The sequence below is a fragment of the Clinocottus analis genome, unplaced genomic scaffold (assembly GCF_023055335.1).
Source record: "Clinocottus analis isolate CAN_PGR_092001 unplaced genomic scaffold, fCliAna1.0.p SCAF_38, whole genome shotgun sequence".
In the NCBI taxonomy this organism is placed as follows: domain Eukaryota; kingdom Metazoa; phylum Chordata; class Actinopteri; order Perciformes; family Cottidae; genus Clinocottus; species Clinocottus analis.
The window spans coordinates 1,118,385-1,138,402 of record NW_027176131.1 but is presented as its reverse complement, the minus strand read 5'-3'; the positions used below and the strand labels follow the sequence as shown (position 1 = coordinate 1,138,402).

General features: G+C 43.4%; 2 protein-coding genes across 7 annotated transcripts; both read right to left on the bottom strand.

Annotated features, from left to right (window-relative positions):
- Positions 1-631: 631 nt before the first annotated feature.
- Positions 632-7,486, bottom strand: wee1 (WEE1 G2 checkpoint kinase). The gene is made up of 10 exons (XM_068596613.1): positions 6,560-7,486; positions 5,832-6,049; positions 5,329-5,395; positions 4,545-4,717; positions 4,016-4,284; positions 3,731-3,820; positions 3,539-3,624; positions 3,269-3,439; positions 2,610-2,755; positions 632-1,872 (listed from the first exon to the last, which is right to left on the bottom strand). The coding sequence occupies exons 1-10, from the start codon at positions 7,049-7,051 to the stop codon at positions 1,716-1,718; spliced, it is 1,869 nt and encodes a 622-aa protein (XP_068452714.1). The 5' UTR covers positions 7,052-7,486; the 3' UTR covers positions 632-1,715.
- A 1,319-nt stretch (positions 7,487-8,805) lies between these two features.
- On the bottom strand, positions 8,806-19,754 carry znf143b (zinc finger protein 143b). Of its 6 annotated transcripts, none has more exons than XM_068596599.1 (15): positions 19,337-19,754; positions 17,423-17,538; positions 16,825-17,013; positions 16,635-16,715; positions 16,292-16,488; positions 15,743-15,811; positions 15,538-15,654; positions 14,927-15,002; positions 14,432-14,557; positions 13,389-13,568; positions 13,027-13,254; positions 12,332-12,480; positions 11,229-11,381; positions 10,378-10,563; positions 8,806-9,198 (listed from the first exon to the last, which is right to left on the bottom strand). In XM_068596599.1, exons 2-14 carry the CDS (start codon positions 17,526-17,528, stop codon positions 10,414-10,416), a joined length of 1,821 nt encoding a protein of 606 aa, XP_068452700.1. In that variant the 5' UTR covers positions 17,529-17,538; positions 19,337-19,754; the 3' UTR covers positions 8,806-9,198; positions 10,378-10,413. The 6 variants fall into 6 exon arrangements, with proteins under 6 accessions (XP_068452700.1, XP_068452699.1, XP_068452697.1 ...); XM_068596598.1 differs by having other exon boundaries at positions 10,398-10,563; XM_068596596.1 differs by having other exon boundaries at positions 10,435-10,563.
- Positions 19,755-20,018: the final 264 nt, after the last annotated feature.

Genomic DNA, 20,018 nt, shown 5'->3' with positions numbered 1-20,018 from the left:
TATATACACACATATACAGTCCACTACTCTACAGTCATAAGTGTCAAAGTATGTCATGAAAAAGCTATAGAAAGTAAAATATAGAATGGCATTGACTATTATAGTTTGTCCAAAAAGTGTCAAAATCGTCACGTTATAGTTTGTCATGAATTGTCATTTGTAAGGAATAAAAATCATAGTATGTAATGAGTTATTATAAAATGTTGAGTGTAGTTTGACATAATAAATTAGTTGACATTTTACACGGTGCTATACACTGTGTTGTTTCTTTGACATTTGTTTTGACATGCTTTGTTATTTTCACAACACAATTTTATAAGATACACTGACATCTGTATGAACATTTGTCCTATTTTCACATTTGGATGACAAGCTTTCCAACTATCCTATTAATCTCTCCAACAGCATGTTTATGAACGTGTCTTTGAGTGTCACAGTGTTGTAAATAGAATAGTTATTATTGTATGTAAAACATATAGTATATGGTATCAAAAAAGTGGGTTTACAATGTCATACTATACTTTGTTTGACATGTTATTGCCACATATGACATGTTATTGCCACATGCATCCAGTACAGATTTGCTCCTCCAACGCGTCACAGTGGACAGAACAAAGTGTAGACGGTAAGAATTTATTAAAAGAACATATGTACAATGTTACCAACAGACAAGCTTTGTGTTAAAGATTACAAGAAGAAAAATGAAAGATGAGGAAAACTTTTTTTCTAACCAGTAATTGAAGACGAGCTTTTGTGGGAAACAATAATAACAGAACAGGAGAACCTAAAGAACCGGACGATGATTGTTCTAATGCTACAGGCGGGGCGGCGGCACCTCGACAGGTAAAAACACCACGGATCACTTCTGACCTCTCAGGTAATGAGCTCACTGGTTGTGGTACTTCAAAAGAAAATGGATGATTTACTTGTTGTTGCTCAAACGGCATGATCCATTCTCCACCCAACCAGAGGAATAAACATTAAACGGAGGCGGAGGGGAAACGGACTCCTGCTACTTGAAAATAAGAGCCAATGACCTCGAGAAGGATCCAACCTGAAATGGGCCAAACCCCGATACACACAAAACATCAATAGCAGCAGGTTTTGTTTTTTTTAATTCTCTTTTAAAAAAAAAAATGTGGCAAGTTCCAGTCGTTGCCTCCAAAGTGCTCCAATACAAACATGGGACTCGTCAGTTCTCAGACCCTCTGGTACCCAGCATCAGGCGTTTGACAGGCAGTAAGGTGCGCACGGCAAGTACATTCACACTGAAGAGCGTGTCGCTGCGGCTTCGAACCGCCGGGCTTCGGCTTCGAACCGCCGGGCTTCGGCTTTGTCGAAGGGAGGGGGGAAGTGCAAGGACAGAGACGGTGATAGAGCCTGACGTTCATGCTAACTTAAGGAATGACAGAGTGTTCAAAGGTAAAGTAAACTACCTTTTCCTTTTCGGGAATGACAAAGTTTATTTTCCAACAAAAGAAAAAGTCCATTGGAAATCTTTTCTTTGATAAAAAGGGCTGAACCATGTTGGCAATGAGAGTCGATGGAGATGAGTTCAAGTTCAGTTTTTTTCCACCACGACTGACGGCGTTCACGTCGAAAAAAAAGGAAAAAAAACTTAAAGAAACCGATTTCCGATTCTGCAATGTTTTTGTTGTTGATTAAATTCGGTCCGGCAGCCTTCGGGTTCTCTTCCTCGTCGGGCGGCTGGAGGTTCAGTAGATGGTGAGGCTGACCGAGCGGTTCATCTTCTTGCCGATGAGTCTGGAGGTTCTGGGGTTGGACTGGACCGTGGAGCGCGTCAGGATCCGGTCGGTGGACAGAACTTTCTCCTCCGCTGCCGCTCGGGCCTGCTGGGCCTTCTTCAGCTCCCTGAGGGCGAGAGGAGAGTTCACTGAGCCCTGAAGGCGGCTTTCATACCACTGAATTAAATAAACAAAGGACTATTTCCATTATAAAACAGTCTGTCGATTCGTTTTTCAAGTAAAAAGTCAGAAACCTAAAAGAGAAATAGTGGAATGGACGATGCGAAAATCGCTCGTTCTCCCAACAATGAGTAATTATTATCATTAGGATAAGATGATCCTTTATCAGTCCCTCTGTGGGGAAATTACAGGATTACAGTAGCACTGCTCACAAGTAATAAGTATCAAGATAAAAGACACAAGTAATATAAATAAACAATAGAACGGTAATAAACAGATTAGAGATGAAGAAGAAAAAAATTAGCAGTAACAAAGAAGAATATTAAATTTACAGATGGATTAAAAATATACAAATGAAATAAATAAAATAAATACAAATATATATTATTAATATTATTATTAGTAGTAGTAGTAGTATTTGCACTGGACCACGGTTGTCTTAATGTCTTTTATATTTGTACGAAGAGCAAAGAGAAACCAAACTTAAATTCCATGTACGTGAACATTTACACGGCTGATTCTGAATACATATTATAAAAGTATTTATATAACATGAAATTAGGCTCAACTTAAAACGTGCCCGTCATGTTTTCACAGCACCACGCCGCACATACAACACGTTATAAACACGTTATAAAAACACGTTATAAACCGCGTTCGACCCACTGATGAGCAACAACTCACTTCTGCAGCAGCGCGTTCTTGAACTTCTCGGCGTTGAGCTCGACTCGCAGCTGGTCGGCGCTCATCCTGGCGGCCGTGAGCAGCACCGGGTGTTTGATGAGCTCGGACGTCGACGGCCGTCTACTCGGGTCGGGATGGATCATCAGCTGATGGACGAGGAGCAGGTTTCAGATTATGTGGTTTTTAAACAAGAACAGCTGCTGAACGAGGACGTCATCATACAAGAAAACACACAAAGTCATCTCCAGAGAGAAATTATTTATAGTTCATTTAAAAACTGTTGACACTCTTCACTAAGTTTAGTTTAAAATGAACTTAATAGTAAGAATAAAGCGTTTGAACTCTGAAATATGACTCCAGAGATAAGCAAGAGATTAAAAGTTATTGATCCCTCCATCAGAACTCCTTGAAGTTTGAAGTTTCCTCAAAAACATCTTGAAGTTCTTCTTTTAAAACAATCTAACAAACTCTGACAGGGATCATCAACATGCTGATGACACTTTCTGACAGCTGACATGTGTCGTCCTCACATAGCTGCTCCTGTTACACACACACACACACACACACACACACACACACACACACACACACACACACACACACACACACACACACACACACACACACACACACACACACACACACACACACACAATTACCTTGAGAAGACAGAGGAACTCAGGAGAAAGCATTTGTGGGATGGCGGGCAGTTTTCCCTCTCGGATCTCGTGCCACTTGTCTCCGTTGGTGGGAAGAGGCTCCGCCCCCGAGGCGCTGACGACGGTCAGGGCCAGAGCGAAGATGTCCGCCTTCGTCAACTTGCTGTAGTCCTACGAGGAGGAAGATCAGACGGACGGGGGGAAACGTTAACACCTTCTGTGAGGCTGGATTCATAAAGAAAAAGCCGATTTTGGAGAAAGACGACAAACCTCTTGTAAAACTTCATTGGCCAGGTATCTGCTGTCACCTTCCTCCACCTGAGGGTTGTTCACTCGCGTCACATGACCAAGATCACCTGGAGAGAGAGAGAGATTAAAACCACGACGTAACATTTGAAGAAGAGAAAAACACAACAAAACAAAGTGACCTCACAGGAAGACGACCTGGAAGCAGCTTATTACCTATTTTGTAGACGACGCTGGTGGTCATTCCTTCGTCATCGTCACATTCGTCACAGCTGGCTACCGACTTTCGCGAAATAAAGATGTTGCCTAGAAAAGAAGACGTTGACATTAGTTTAAGCCTCCAGCTCCTGATGTTTAAAAGACACAAATATACAAGGAGTGGACCACACATGAGCGTTATCTGCATCATGCCTGCTGCAGTATTTAAACTACCAACATCTATACAAGTCTAGAGTGTCCTCTACTGCAGTCAGCGCTTCTTCAGCATCCCATCGTACTCACTGGGCTTGATGTCCATGTGCACCAGAGACGTGGAGTGGATGTACTTGAGCCCCCGTGTGACCTGCAGCAGCAGGTCTTTGAGCTCCAGCTCCGACAGGTAGCTGAGCCGCCTGTAGTTCTCGGCGATGCCGTCGGACAGCGTGCCGCCGTTGCAGTACTCGTTCTGGATGAGCATGTGGTCGTCCTCGGCCCAGGCGGAGTAGTAGCGCACCACGTGGGGGTGTTGGCCCAGCACGGCGTGGGCGTACACTTCCCGCAGGGCGTTCTGTCTGTGGAGGAGGAACAGGCCGGTTTAATCAAAGACACGTCTGAGACGATGTCGTTAAAATGAAGGAGAAGGTGTTGTTTAACACCTTCATATGCACCACTTCACCAAAGTTCAAATCCTCTTTAGACCACTTTGAGATTCAGAAGACACTTTACACTCAGGACATAATAATAATAATAATAATAATAATAATAATAATAATAATAATAATAAAGACAATCTTCAGCAAGACTTTTTCAGACCGTTATTAAGTCAACTTACTCGTCCACTGAACCCGCCAGAGGCTTCTTGGATCTCTTGATGGCGTAGATGCAGCCGTCGAGTCGTTTCACGCACTTGAACACGGCGCCAAACTCTCCGCAGCCGATCTTCTCCAGCTCGAGGAACTCGGAGGTGTACCTGGACATCATGTTGCTCTCCATCATGGTGATCCTCTGGGAGCGGAAACACAAAATGTATTAGTGACATTTACATTTCAGATTCAAAAACAATTTTACAGCCATTTAAACCCAGAGATTTACTCTGCAGATGGCTTTTAATCAATCTACATATGAAAAGGCAAATCACAGAAGCAAATATAAACAATATATACAAAACACAGCAAGCATAATAAATATTATAAAATAACTACTCGGGTAGTGAGTTACAACTATTATTGTGTAATAGATCTACAGACGCTGTGTGTATTCAATACTTCCGCGTGTGCTCTTTTGGTGTATTCATATTAAATCCTCTTTACATAAAAAAATTGTTTTGGATACCAAAACAAAAGTAAAAAAAGAGATTTGCACAAGTCCAGCAGAAAATGACAGATTTCTTTTAACTATTTTCTGACATTTAATAGGCTTTATGATCAATGAGTTAATCCAACAGATTAATCAATGATGCAAATGTCAGTAGTTGCAACTCATAAATAATGGACTGAAATATGGAATTTTCAAAATGTAACAGTGAAGAGAAATAAAAATCAACCACAGTCCTAACTGTAAATGTGTGCATTTGATAATAAGTAATATTTCAAATCACGTGAGAGAGACTGCATTACCTTGGACGGCGGCAGGACCTCCTCCTCTCCCTCGCCATCACTCGCCTCCATGTCTTCTCCACAAGAGCTGAGGGATCAGAGGACAACAGAGTGCGAGTCAGCATTGTGTCCAGCAGGGGGCAGCAGCGGGGCCGTCACACGCACATGGCAAAGTCCACCAGTAACCATGAGGCCTTGGTTTCCAGCCAAACCCGCCCACCCCCCTCCTGCACTGCACTTAGGCAACGGCTTTAACGTATCTGCTTGTTCCAACAATGGGGTTGATCCGTGCTCGAGATAAAAAGGTTAACCTGTCCAGCAGGGCGGGTAGCAGGTTTTGCATTACTGCAATAACAAAAGGTGGGAGGTGATAATACTCCAACTGACCAGCAGAATGTTGACTGCAGCTTGTCACCTCCCCCCCCCCCCTTTTACACCACCGAAACTCGAGCTATCTTTTTGGAAAAGTACTACAATCCTGCAGGTATTTCAGGGTGCAGCAGATTATTGAGGACCAAACTCACTCGTTCCAGTGAGCTCGCTTCCTGTTCCTCTGCTGTGTGGCGGACTGGATGAGCAGGGAGTCCGGCGTGAAGGGGTTGAAGTTGACCAGAGGAGTCTGCTGTCTCCTGCTGCTGCTGTCTGTGATCGACTTTCCTGAATTCTCCACGTTCTTGAACAGGGCAACCCTCCTGCTGGAGGAGCCCGAAGAGCCCGAGCCCCTGGCCCTGGACAGCAAGCTCTGGAGGAAAAGAGGTTTAGTGCTTTGTTCCTTCGTGGAGAGTAAAACAAATAAATGGTGCATAAACAATGAGTTGTGAAATACAGCAGGGTGGAATATATCAGGCCTGAAGGGAAATTTTGTGTAATCTAGGATAAAAACAAACATGTCCACACACATTACTCTAGGTCAACACATGCTCTGACAAACTGACAGTGGGAGCATTATGCAACAGTACAGTTGTGCAGTGAGTAAAGTGGGCGATCGTCGTTTACTAAAATCTAAAAAAAACACTGACGTGAGGTTTATTTAAAACCTAGTGTTGCTTGTTTTTCCCCCCACCAGATTTTCCTTCCCAGTTAAAAACACGTGACAAAATCCCCACAAGAAGCCAAATACATGTGCAAAACACAACTGTAGACATTTACACAGTAAAATGCAGTATTCAACTGTTGTGTGGAAGAGCTTTTGCTAACGTTGCCCCACGCAAAAACAAACTAAAATGTATTTTCCCCATCAACAAATACCAACCTTTGGTGTGTGCGGTGTGTCAAAAAGTCTCAGTTTTCTGAAGGTCTTGTGCGGAGGCGTGTCGGGACAGTCCGGGATCGGGGAGCTGGATCCCTCCCCGTCGTCCTGGACGTAGCACCGCTCCGGGGACCCTCCTCCGTACAGCCGGGACGCCTTCCTCGGCGACGGCGAGCAGTTGGCGAAGATGACGCTGCTCGGGGAGCGCAGGTGCGACGGGGACCCGTAGCTCTCCTCGTCCCACAGCTCCACGTCGTCGTCCCCGCCGGACTGGTTCAGCGGGCTGCTGGTCCCCTCCAGCCGCTTGTCGACGGGGTCCCGGCGCAGCGGCATCGGGGAGTCCATCTCCGTGAAGCCGGACTCTCCCCCGGTGCTGTTGTTCGCGTCCTCGATGGGCTCGTCCTCCCCGTCGCTGCACGTAAACTGCAGCTTTTGCCGAATCGGGGGAGCTTTCGGGGAAGGAGATCCGTGTCGATGGCGGCCGAAGCTCGACATTTTTTTTTTTTTAGGATTTAAACCCCGGGGTCGTCGACAGCAAGGAGAAAAAAAATAATCACGCGGTTGGAAACCCCCCACTACGGTATGTGAGGCGATTCACGATTGTAGTTTACTTCTAATTACCTTAAAAATAATAAGGTATCGATCCAAAGCGAGTGCTTAAAGGTCCGTTAACGTCCCAGGAAACGTGAACTCCAACACGCCCATCCAGCGCGGAGAAAAAGGCCCCGCAGCCGTCGAGGAGGAAAAAGTCCCAAAGTCCTGAGTTTAAAATAAAAAACAAACGGGCGAAACTTAGTCCGGTCGAGTGTCAAAACCCGTCACTAACTTCTTGAAGGCTCGCCGACACCGAAACGCGTAAAACCGCACCAATGTTTACAAGAAGGAGAAGAAGAAAAAAAAAGTTTGAATGAGTCAAGAGAACTTCGGCTTTTCCTATCACGCGCGTGGCAATGAGGCTTCCCGCGACCGTTGGTCACGTGGCTCCTGCGCCGCCGGCGCGGCCAATCGGAGCGCGTCTCTGTTTTTTGAAAGAAGGGCGTTCCAGAGAGGGGTCTCGGGAGGCGGGGCTTCCTTCCGTGGCGCAGCAGCGATCTGGCGCGAACGCCGCGAGCCCTTTCATGTCGCCGGAGTCACACAGTTTACATCAACCCGCGAGACAATGCGCCCATTATTGAGACGGCGAGATCACTGAAGCCCCGGAACATGAATACGTAAAGCTCCAATTAGACAACGGACCTATCTTTGCGAAGTTAATGGTCCACAGAATGCATAATAAACAATTATATTACGGCAATAAAACGGTTCCCAGTGGTCCTAAAGCATCTAAGCACATTTACTCTATACTTCATGTCACTTTCACTACATGAATATTGTACTTTTGAATCTACTAAATGAATAGGAAAAAACATATGATGCATTCATTAAAATATGAACTATAAGTAATAATTTAGTTAAAATGTTCTCCACCTACACCAGGTGTAATATTAAAAAGCTGCTTAATTAAAGAATCAGTATTAGTATTCCAACAATATAACAATTAAATAAAAGTGACCTTTCTGTCCAAAAGATTCAGTTGCAAGTAATATAAATATTTCATTATATTCTTACTTCACAGTAGCCTAAATAAGTATTATTAGAAATGCATACTTAATTGATTAATACATGATGCAGAAAGGCCCTTGGAAAGTGTTACTAAAGACTGTTTTAACTATATATCATGACCACAAAAAATACAATTGTAATTTTAGCTGGTTGAGATGGAGTTGATTTTATCAACTTTATATATAGTTAGTTATTTTAATCTATACTGTATCTGATTTTACAAGGTGAACGTATCTTTTTCAGTAAAACTACTACAAACTGTAACTGAACGACGTAGTAAAAAGTACAATATAAAAGAACAAGGAGCAATACAACCCAAGTAAAAGTAGAGGTGTTTCTAAATTGTACCATATTGGAGTAAAAATACGTAAGTATAAGGTGGTGTTATAAAAGCAAACATATTTTCCAATGCATTGTGGAAAATTCCCAAATTGCCTCCCCTTGGGCTCTGTCTCTTATCAGGTGTGTTTTAAAGGCCGACACCTGAAAACAGAAGCGCCTCTTCTCCAGTTGACCTCCAGGTCTGTGAGGTCATACTAAAGGTTGTTTTCAGTGTTCATCTACTGAACCGGCCTTAAAGTGCATAATTACTTGTATCGTTAAATCAAATGATGTTGAACGAGGATTCAAAACCAAGTACCATCAACTAGTCAACACTTTTTTCTTTATTTATTAGAAATAGCATTAGCTGTACACGGCCCTGTGCACTGTGCACATAAACATAAGAAAGCGTTTTTCCCCCCCTCGCACATCTTTTTCTGGTTCGGGGAACAAAATAGCATAGCAGAACTCCAGTTATCAAAATCCTATGTACACATAAAAGCTAAGTTCTTTTGTGGAACAAAAACAAAAAAAACACGGGAGGAAGACTTGTGATTTCTCTCGTCGATATCGTCCAATTGAGATGTTTCTGTCGTTTCCTTTAAAATCCTAAATCATGGTCCATAATGAGTCCATCAATCATCCAGGCCCGGCGACTCTCCTTGCTGTATCCTCGATGCTATCCGGATGGCTTCCTCCAGCGAAGGCTGATCGCTGAGCTGCAGAGAGGAGGGAAAAAAACAAAAACATTGATCGACATCCTGATAATCACAGTTTATGGATCACTAATGAGGATTAGCACCGCCTCCTGCTGTGAACGAGTGCGCTACATGTTGGGGAAAAGGAGTGAAAAGAACGTTTGCTTTGAAATTAACATGACAGAACGAGCCGACGGGGAAGAAGGAAAACAGGGTTTTCCAGAAGGAATAAAAAAGGTGAATCATGAGTTGTGCAATCTTTGACGAGATCTTAGTCCCTCTGGGGTTTTAGGCTTAAATAGCTCATTTAGTTCTTTAATTAAATACTATAATATGTGGTTTAAACACGTTTATTGTTTGTATGGATTAAAGATGATCATCTTTCTGTGATGTGGAGAGTCAAGGTTTCTCATTTTATTACCACAACAGTGAGTTACACATTTGCTTCCGTTATCTTTTGCAGATTTAGTGACGTCATGGATTTGGATTGTGTGTGAACTCACACGGGGTCGTTGGGTTTAGTTTGATCCATGATCAAATGCACCGGCACGAGGGTGGAAACACACTTACTACACCTTAGGACACCTTACTACACCTCCCCCCAAGCAAATACCTTAACAGGGTGGGATGCATTTAAATAGCTTCATGACTGAAACTCCTGCCAGTATCTTTTTAAACTTCTAAAACTCCTTTTAGTATCTTTTTAAACTTCTAAAACTCCTTTTAGTATCTTTTTAAACTTCTAAAACTCCTTTTAGTATCTTTTAAACTTCTAAAACTCCTGTCAGTATCTTTTTAAACTTCTAAAACTCCTGTCAGTATCGTATAAAACTTCTTTAACTCCTGTCAGTATCTTTTTAAACTTCTAAAACTCCTGTCAGTATTGTATAAAACTGTCAGTATCTTTCTAAACTTCTAAAACTCCTGTCACTATTGTATAAAACTCCTAGAAAGCTCCTGTCAGTATCATATTAACAGCACAGATTGCAGTTCGCAGCAAAGGCATCAATCAGAAAAGCAGCAGACTTTGTGGCATCAATACAAACTCTATAACTAATATCTACACTTAAAAAGGGGCCTTTACTCCTAAACTTTTATTCCCAAACGATCCATTTCACAGATTTCCTGCATTTAAACAACACGGAGGAGGAAGTTTCCAGTCTTCTTCTTTTCCTTGGTCTTTTAAAGTGAACTACTCGCCTGCACAGATGGAAACTCACCCCCCGGCGCTCGCTGCTACGGTGTGGGTCTACCAACCTGCACAGCGATGTGAGTGCCGTTGGAGGTGGCCAGTAATGTGACAGGATGAATGTCATCCTGCGCTTGGCTGTAGCCCGCCTCCTCCACGGTCTGGAAGGCGCCCATGTCCGGCGTCATGATGGCCACCTGAGGGAGACAAGGGGCACTGAAGTACTCAAAACAATACAAAATAAATATTTATAAGTATAAAAGAAGGGCAACTGCTCTGTCTTCATAACCTTCCTTTCAAAGATTATAAACAATCTGAAAACACAACCCATGTTTTCTTTTGTATACAGTTCTGTTTCTCCAGCGTTTCCACAATTTAGTGCTTTGCCTTTATCCTGGTGTGTCTTTTACATGAATTATCACGAGTTTGAAGAGTCAAACCTACTTATTTTAAAGCGTGTACACAATCTGAAGGTTCCTGGGAATCTTGTAGTGTAAAATCTCAACAATCTGAATAATCGTGCCCAAGAACGTTTGTATTTTTTTTACACAAAATATTGGTGATTAGTGATTTCAATCCGTCTGTCCGCATCGTGTCCGGCGTCGCTGCCGCTGACTAATGAATCATTTAATCATAATACTGTATAGATTATCATTAAAAAACATCATTGTAATGTTTTGTTTATGTTGCGTTAAGCTTAACGTTCGTATTGGTGTATTTTTTTTAACTGTCATGGCAATGAAGCCACATTGAGTTTAATTGTGCCACGAAAGCAGATTTCAGTATTTCATCTGACTTCCCTCCATCTTTTTGAGCTGCTCTCTGAGGGGGGAGGGGGGGAGGGGGGGAATCGGCTGTTCACCTGTTCGTCTGAGCCGTCTGTCGTCACCATGGTGACCGAGTGAGCACCTTGCGCCGTCAGCTCGTGAGCCGGGATGGTGATGGTGGTGCCTTCCTGGGTCACCATGGTGATCGTGCCCCCCATAGCCTGCAGGTCGGCCTCAGAGATGCTCACCTGGCGGGAGACACCGAGCACATAGAGTCAACCACTGAATCATCCGTTAACCGCGTTAAAAAACTGTGACACAAGTTTTAGCATCGTCGTCACTTCACTTGAAGGGTGTGTATTCTCTGCCGCTAATCAAAACAATAACGAAAGACGGAGTTTAACGACGTCTTGAAGGAGTGCGGCATCATGGGAGTTGTTGTCTTCATTGTGGAAACAACCACCCATGAAAATCTATCCGAAGTTTTAATCCCATTATGACATTTTAGCCCATCAGATGGCTGCAAGTAGCGTTAGCTGAAGGAGTTAGCTGAAGCAGCGTTGGCTTACTATTACGTTAGCTTACCATTACGTTAGCTTACCATTACGCTAGCTTACATGCGGCTGCTGTAGCTAACATTAAGTGGCGATTTCAAATCCATTCAAACAATAAAAACAATAGAGAGGTTTCCTTCAGACTTTCTTGAAAACAGATAATCTAGTGTTTCTATGGAAGTTTTTTAAATGTCTAGGCTAAATATTCCTTACTTATATATTACAGTTGCACTTGCAACTTTATCTACAAAATACTTATTTTCTGTATATTAGTACTTCCTGCTATTGCACTTCAGGTTGGATGCATTTCGTTGCTCTGTACTTGTACATGTGTAATGACAATAAAGTTGAATCTAATCTAATCTAAAGGGATACAACTGGATTGACATGCGATCAAAAGAAAATCACCAGTAACTTGAATACAAATGCAATTTGCACTTAATAACATAAAAGGTAATAATGCAGGATAAGGCAGTAAACAACTCAGCACACTATCAAACACAGGTCCAGTCATTTCAAGTCATTTCAAAGCAGAAATGTGACACGTAAACCTTGAACTACAACACCAGCAGCAGCTCAGGAAACCTGGCCGCAGTGATGTACAGACTGTTCTCGTTGATGCGATGCCGTCGCGTCTCAACTACCTGCTGCTGCGTGCCGTCCTCCTGCGTCACCAGGGCGATGTGCTGGTGACAGACCATGTCCGGTCCCTCCACAGGAAGCTGCTCCGAGCCGGAGTCGTCCGCATCCACGACGGCCGTCGTGTAGCTGACGTTGGGGTCGTCGATGGCGTCTGCAAGGAGGGTCGGGAAAGATTTGAGCCGTTTGTCGGCGTTTGAGACAGTTAGTCCACAGTTTGGCTAGTAATTATTATTCTGTGTGTGTTTCTATGGAAGACCATTCCCGCCACAGAAAAATAAGTCATAATTATGATCACAAAAAAAAAGTTTTAAATATGACTTTTTTTCTTCTTTTTGTCATCATTATGAAAAAAAGAAGAAAAAAAGTGTCATAATTCTGATTTTTTTTTGGTCATAATTCTGACCAAAAGGAGGAAATTATGATTTTCTTTTAAATAAGTCATAATTATGACAACACAAAATCATAATTCTGACTTTTTTTCTTGGTCATAATTCTGACTTTTGTTTGTGGCGGAAATGGGCTTCCATACACAGTGTGCTGAGTTGTTTACTAATTTTGGTTTAAAAAAATGACCAAAATGATTTTTAAAAGAGCTGCGTTTGCATCGTTTGGCCCCTCGACTGATCGCTCTTTCATTCCAGTTTAATCTAATCCGACACGTCTCCACACAGCTGTTCACGGCTGCGTTTGCACCGACCTGTCGGGGGTTCAAAGTAGGCCTCCTGCTCCTCCTCGATGGGCTCCGTGTCGTTGTGCGCGGTGCGCTTGTGCATGGCGAGCGTGGAGATCTGCTTGTAGGTTTTCCCGCAGTGGTTGCAGTTGTAAGGTTTGCAGGGCGTGTGGACCACGTGGTGTTTGTAAAGGCTGGAGTATTCTGTGAAGCGCTTTTCACAGCCGGGCACTGTGCAGACGTAAGGTTTCTCTCCTGCAGGCGGGAGCACAAAGTGGGTTTTAGTTCCATTTCAATTGTTTACCTGCAACAGCCGGTTTCTTGTGAAGAAAAACCCGTAAAAATGCTGCAACCTTAACTATTGGGACCGGGATGCAGCCGGGACTCACCAGTGTGTATCCTCATGTGGTTCTTGTAGTTGGTGGCGCTGGCGAACGAGCGGCCGCAGCTGGGCTCAGAGCAGTAGTACGGCCGCTCGCCGGTGTGCGTCCGGATGTGAACTTTGCGGATGTTGGAGGTGGTGAACGACCGGCCGCAGTTATCCACCGGACATTTGAAAGGCTTCTCTCCTGCAGGCGAGATGATATGGACGTCAGGGGGTTCAAGGCGTCACCCACTGGTCCAGTTTCACATCTCTGTATTGTCTTAAAACTCATTGTGTGGGTTCACGCATATTATTCAACGCTGTGACCAGTTTTATTTTACTCAACTGCGAGCTGATTTTAAAATTTGTCGATGAAAGTGAAAGGGTTTGACGTCACGCCGTGCTGGTCTTCTATAGGTTTCTATCCTCCAATGAGATTGAACCTGCATTATTCTTCAAAAATCAAAAAACGGCCGAGCGTCTTGTGATCACACCCCGTGTTGAACACGTCCTCCAGCAAAGTTTAGCTCCACAAAACCCATTTCATTTATTCAGCCTATTCTGGACTGAGGCGCTGCTACACACACACACACACACACACACACACACACACACACACACACACACACACACACACACACACACACACACACACACACACACACACACACACACACACACACACACACACACACACACACACACACACACACACACACACACACACACTGCTACACACACACACAACCTGTGTTGTTCTACTAACCAGAGGTGCGTGACTCCGGCCTCGTAGCTCTCCCCAAAATAACCCAATCCCAGTTAAACAAACAGCCTTGAGGCCAAAAGCAGTTTCATCATTTAAGTTCCAGGAGAAGCAAACAGAAGATGAGCTCTGTGCCAGACGATGATCGTTATGTAAAACACACACACACACACACACACACACACACACACACACACACACACACACACACACACACACACACACACACACACACACACACACACACAGACGTTTTTCAGGCATTAAGGTACAACTTTGTGTCGGTCTTTGGTGTTGTTGTGTACCTGTGTGGGTCCTCGTGTGCTTTTGAAGGTCTCCGGATGTTTTAAAGGACTTGCAGCAGTTCATTTCTTGACATCTATATGGCTTCTCCCCCGTGTGTGTGCGCGAGTGACTCTTCAGTCCGTACCCTTAAAAAAATATAAAATAAAAAATATCTCAGATGCAGGGAGAAGAATTGCAAAGTGATCCAAAAAATATTATTTGAATCTTTTTATAAACTTTATGATGCAAAAGGTCAACAACAACAAAAAAAAGACAAGTTCAATGTGTCAATTGTTTAAAGAAAATACAGCAATTGGCTTAAAAGTTCAACAGTAAACTAAAGTTCATACATTTTCCAGAACCCCTGTAAAAGATGACCCCCTTTTTTTCTTCATTTATTACTTTTGTATTATTAATATCATTCATTGAACACATCTGCTTCTTTGTTACTGGACGTAATAATAAAGATAATGCTGGAAAAAGACATCTCAGAGAGGAAAATAAACAAAGTCTACCTGTTGCAAACTTCTTCCCGCAGCCTTGATAGTCACAGACGTACGGTTTGTCTCCAGTGTGTGAGCGCTCGTGTACCTGCAGGACACACACAACAAAGCTGAACACGTAAACGTAGCATCACAGGAAGTTGCTTTTCACCTTTTGGAAACCGTGCGTGAAAATCCTCCCTCTCCCATTTAAGTCCCAGCATGCCCCATTGAGACAATTATTGACTTAAAATACGTCATTTTTCCATTTTTGAACCGAACGACACAGTTTCTTGACTGAAACTCCTTCCTAACAGGACAAGACTTTGTTTTATTGTGATTGTTGTTGCAGATTCTGATTCTTTAGGTCCTAATCTTTCCATAAAGGTGTCTTAGTGACGCTCCAGGAGGCTTTTTTGGGGAATTTGGTTCATATCATGCTGGATGTTCATAGTTATGATCAAATATCTTTTAAAAGTGTTTTTTTTTGCAGATACACAAGACTTTGCTGAACAAATAAATACAATAAACACAAGTATTGGAATTAATTTAGGGTTCCTACGACGACTCAAAGGGCAACGTTGTCTTGAACAATCCCACATTTGAGTAATACACAAGCAACACAGATAAAAACATATTCATACCTTGAGGTGGTGGGCAGTGGTGTAGAGTTTCCCACAGCCATCGTATTCGCAGCGGAAAGACTTCTCTCCTACGTTTGAGCCCCTTGCTGACCGGCTGTCTTGACCCTGCAGCACAATCTGAAACACGAATAAAGGCTGTTAAACCTCAAGGACGAGGGACGGAGAAACACATTTACAAATGAATCAAATACTCTAGAAAAGATACCCGCATGTGGACGCCGTTGTCGGTTTCCACTCTGCCGAAGGACCCCAGCGGGTTCTCGATATTCTCCACCTGACAGGAAGCAGACGAGACACTTTCCTGTTACAGGACCTGCTGCCGGAGTCATGAACATTCTGCATTAATGTTACACGAGATAAACCACAACAATGAATATCATATCATATATTTTAGGGTTTTTCTTTGGTCAGAGATAAGATAATCCTTAATTAGTCCCTCAGTGGGGAAATTACAGGATTACAGCAGCACTGCTCACAAGTAAATAAAGATAAAGATCAAGTAATATAAATAAACAGTGGAACGGTAATAAAACTGAATTCAAAATTAACAGTAGAAGAATTTTAATGTAATATTAAATATACAGATGGAATAATATTGTGTATAAAAACACCTGAACATACTTAAACGTAGTGGATACCAGGAGATGAATTAAAGTGATCACGAGTGTCATAGTGCTCAAAGTGATAGTTTAGCATCAATATATTATTCCAAAATAAAAGGAGAAACCACAACACGTCAGGTTCGCCCGCTTGCCTTGGTGGTGTACTGCTCCAGCACGCTGATGGTCTCGGGGTCGATGGCCGAGGCCTCGCCCTGCAGGTCTGCGATGGTGCCGTCGGCCTGGATGGCCAGGATGGTGTTGGACTGCGGCATGTGCACGGTGTGCTGGATGTAGGCGGTGCTGCCGTCCTCCAGCTGCACCTCCTGCAGGCCGCTCTGCTCGTATGCATCTGCACGGGGAGGAGGAGGAGGAGGAGAGGGATGGTTTATGTGGAGGAACTGGGCTCAGCTCCAGGGGGAAACTGAGATGGTTCACGCTCGAGGTGGACGGACACTTCTGAGAAAATGAAGCTCTTTGTTGTACTTTGTTTGTTACCTTTGGGTGTGTGGATGTAGGCTGTTGTTCCGTCTTCCAGCTGAACTGCTTGTCCGTCTTCAAGCTGTAAACTGTCGCCTCCTGAATCAGAACAGTAACCTCGGCTTAGCTTGTATTTCTGGACTTCTCCACAGGATTTTACGCAGCAGCAAGATGGCGTGAAGTCGTCCAGTTGAGATGTGTATTTTACCTCCTTTCGGCATCGACACGTGCTGGACGTAGGCGGCGGAGCCGTCCTCCAGCTGGATCACCTGGCCGTCCATGATCTGCCCGTCCGAAAAGGACGACTTGGACTCGTGCTGGATGTACGCCGTGGATCCGTCCGCCAGGGTGACGGCCTGCAGGCTCACGGTGTCCATGCTCTCCATGTGATCGCCGTCTGGGGAAATGACAATACTTGAAGCGAGGAAGAACGTGGAAGAGGACGACATTATGATGTCATGGTTCTGTGTTACCTAACTTATCATTTGCCTTTTGTAAATGATGTTTTTGTAAATGATGTTTTTAGTTAATGCAGAAATCAACCTGTATAATATGTATACATTACCTCATTAACCACTCTGTATAAATACATAGTAACTCCACAATTGCATATGTATTCGTCATGGATCGTATTGTTTATCGTCGATGCTCTTAATGTTCATATTATTCTAGTTATCAATAGTATGCGTCTGTACTTTCCTGTGTGCTGTATTTACTCAGCAGCGGTAAAGCAAAAGCATGATCCATCTTCAGCTGTCTTTAAGTCTTGTGTGTTGTGATGACATGTTGACGGTTCGAGCGCTCACCTCCCACCGTCACAGCCTCCGTCAGGCAGAGCGTCACCGGCTGCCCGTCTGCATCGTGAAACTCCGCCATTCCCTGGGAGTCCCGGTTTATCTGGGCCAAGAGCATGCTTCAGCTGCTGGAGCGGAGACACAAACAACACAGTTTTGAAACTCACACTGGTGTCCGCATGTCAGCAAACACACAGAGGGACGTGTGTGTGTGTGTGTGTGTGTGTGTGTGTGTGTGTGTGTGTGTGTGGATGGCATGTGCAAGGATATAGAAATATGTAAGCTAAAAGGACAGAACTGACATATAACAGCCACACAACTAGATGTTTACGCGGCTGCTTACATGAAGTCAGAGGGTCTTGTCATGTCAGTAACTGTGGTTTTGTGGTGCATTTTCTCAGACACATGTTCTCTTAAATCATAATAAATAACTGTATTACTTCATGATATAGTTGTGGCTCTTATAATCCTTATTCTTGGTTTAAAAACAACAAACCAGACCTGCTATCGTAGCTCGTTTGCTTGTTTTGTTTTACCGTCGTCTTCTGTAATGTCACATGATTTTATGTTGTCTGCTTAACATTCAATGTTTTGTATTAAATATCTGCATGGTATTTGTCCCACTTCACATGACATTGAGTCGTAGTTCTCTGAGCTTTAAAATCCCCCATATTTAGCTTTCACCTGTTCTAATTTAACATATTGTGTCTTTTATGGCACATTTGAAATATACACTACAAACACTTTACAGTGATGTGGATCAATGTGCATTGTCCCTGAAAATACACACTAATATACACACTAAACTCATAGTATATTCAAGTGTATATGATACAAATGGCAAATAGAGCAGTAATAATTATGGTGGTTAAAATAAATGCTTTTATAGTTTTTATAAAAAGGACAGCATTACTGTGATTCTGGAACAGTACACAGCAGTTATAACAACATGTAGACATTAGGGGGCATGTTTTTGAGATACATACACAGGTATATAAAAGTATATTACAGTGACAATACTTGAAGCGATGACCGTGGAAGATGCAAGATCATGATGTCATGGTTGTACAAGGAACTGAGATCATATCCCTGAAAATACACATACTTTAACATATAAAAAACACCCAAATTAGGGGACAAGTTCTCGGATACATAGAAGTATATTTAAAAGTATAGTACAGTGAGGTATTATAACACTTCACTCTTTACCACTGAGACATAATAACATATCAAACTCGACAGTTTGCAGTCATAGCTGTAGAAATATTGAACTTTGTATGCTAATGAGTGATCTCTCTTTTCATCTCGGCTGTTTGTTTTTTTGGCGCTTGATATTTTGAATATAGCATTTACAGGAAGGGTAAGCTAGCTACGATGTTAGCACAACTATGACTCGCAGCAAGTGTTCCTCTGTAATAAAACATTATTAAACGGCATCCAGTGCAGTGCTGCGGCTCTGCTCTACCGACGGTAACGTTTTTAACTGCTTTAACGTCACGTCCCGTAACCGGGGCGGTTAGCCGCCAAGCTAAAAAAAAAAAAGCTAACTGAATCGCTGCTGTCACGACTGTTTTTTCTTCTTCTATATTAGCGGCGAGCAAACGGTCCGTCTCACGGACGGTCACGTTAACGAGATCGCGGCGGTTGGAGTCCAACGGCCGTGGTCTCGGTCGACTATGGCGGTCGGAGGTGCTCGCTAGCTGCCTCCACGCGTAGCTCCAAGTCGAGCTACTCTAACTAGGAAACAAGAGCTAATTAAGGATAACTTCAGCATTTTGACTCGCTGGATGTCATTTTGTATTTCTCGTTAAAACGGGTTTTCCCGTCCGTCTATTGAATCACGGTCCCAGCCTGTCACTCCCTCTCCCTCTCGGAGATGGCTGTGGGAATAATGCATACTGGGTAAAAACCAATTTATATACTAACCTCCGAAAAATTTCCAACAATTCCTCCTGTTCGACCACCATGCACCAGTGCAGGAAACGCTCCTCGCGCCGGGAACATGTATGACGGCAGAACGCGCCGCGCGATGGCGCCCGCCCACCCGCAATTCAGACGCGCCGATTGGTCGCAGACATCCACGCTGCCGCTCCGATTCGTCGGTTCGAGGCGGCGTTGCTGTTATTCAGCTTACCGGGCCCCTAGCAGACGCCATTCCGCGTCGGGTTTCGTATTGTCTCCGGGCTTTTTCGCCATAAAATACGCAGCGTCGTAGTTAGGAAATTAATATTTAAGCTTCAATTCAAGACGACGGTTAACCGAAACTGTGGATTAGAAGACACGGTGCGCCACATAAGGTGGTTAGGTGTGTTCCCCTGCGACATAAACAGCGATGTGTGGGGAGGTTTTTCGGCATCCATGTTGAAAAACAAGGTCGTGTGGGTAAAAAAACAGGGGGAATGTGGGCAATGCAGTGAAGAAGGGAGGCAGAGGGACGCAACGTGCAGCTGAATCCTGACAGGAAAAATACACATCTTAAGAATATATAAATTGACCAAAACTGGATTTCAACTCATAGATAAATACAAAGATAGTGTTGCAATAAGCAACGTTACTCAGATATTTTACTTCAGTAAAAGTAGCAGTACTTTTATTAAAGTAAAAGTAG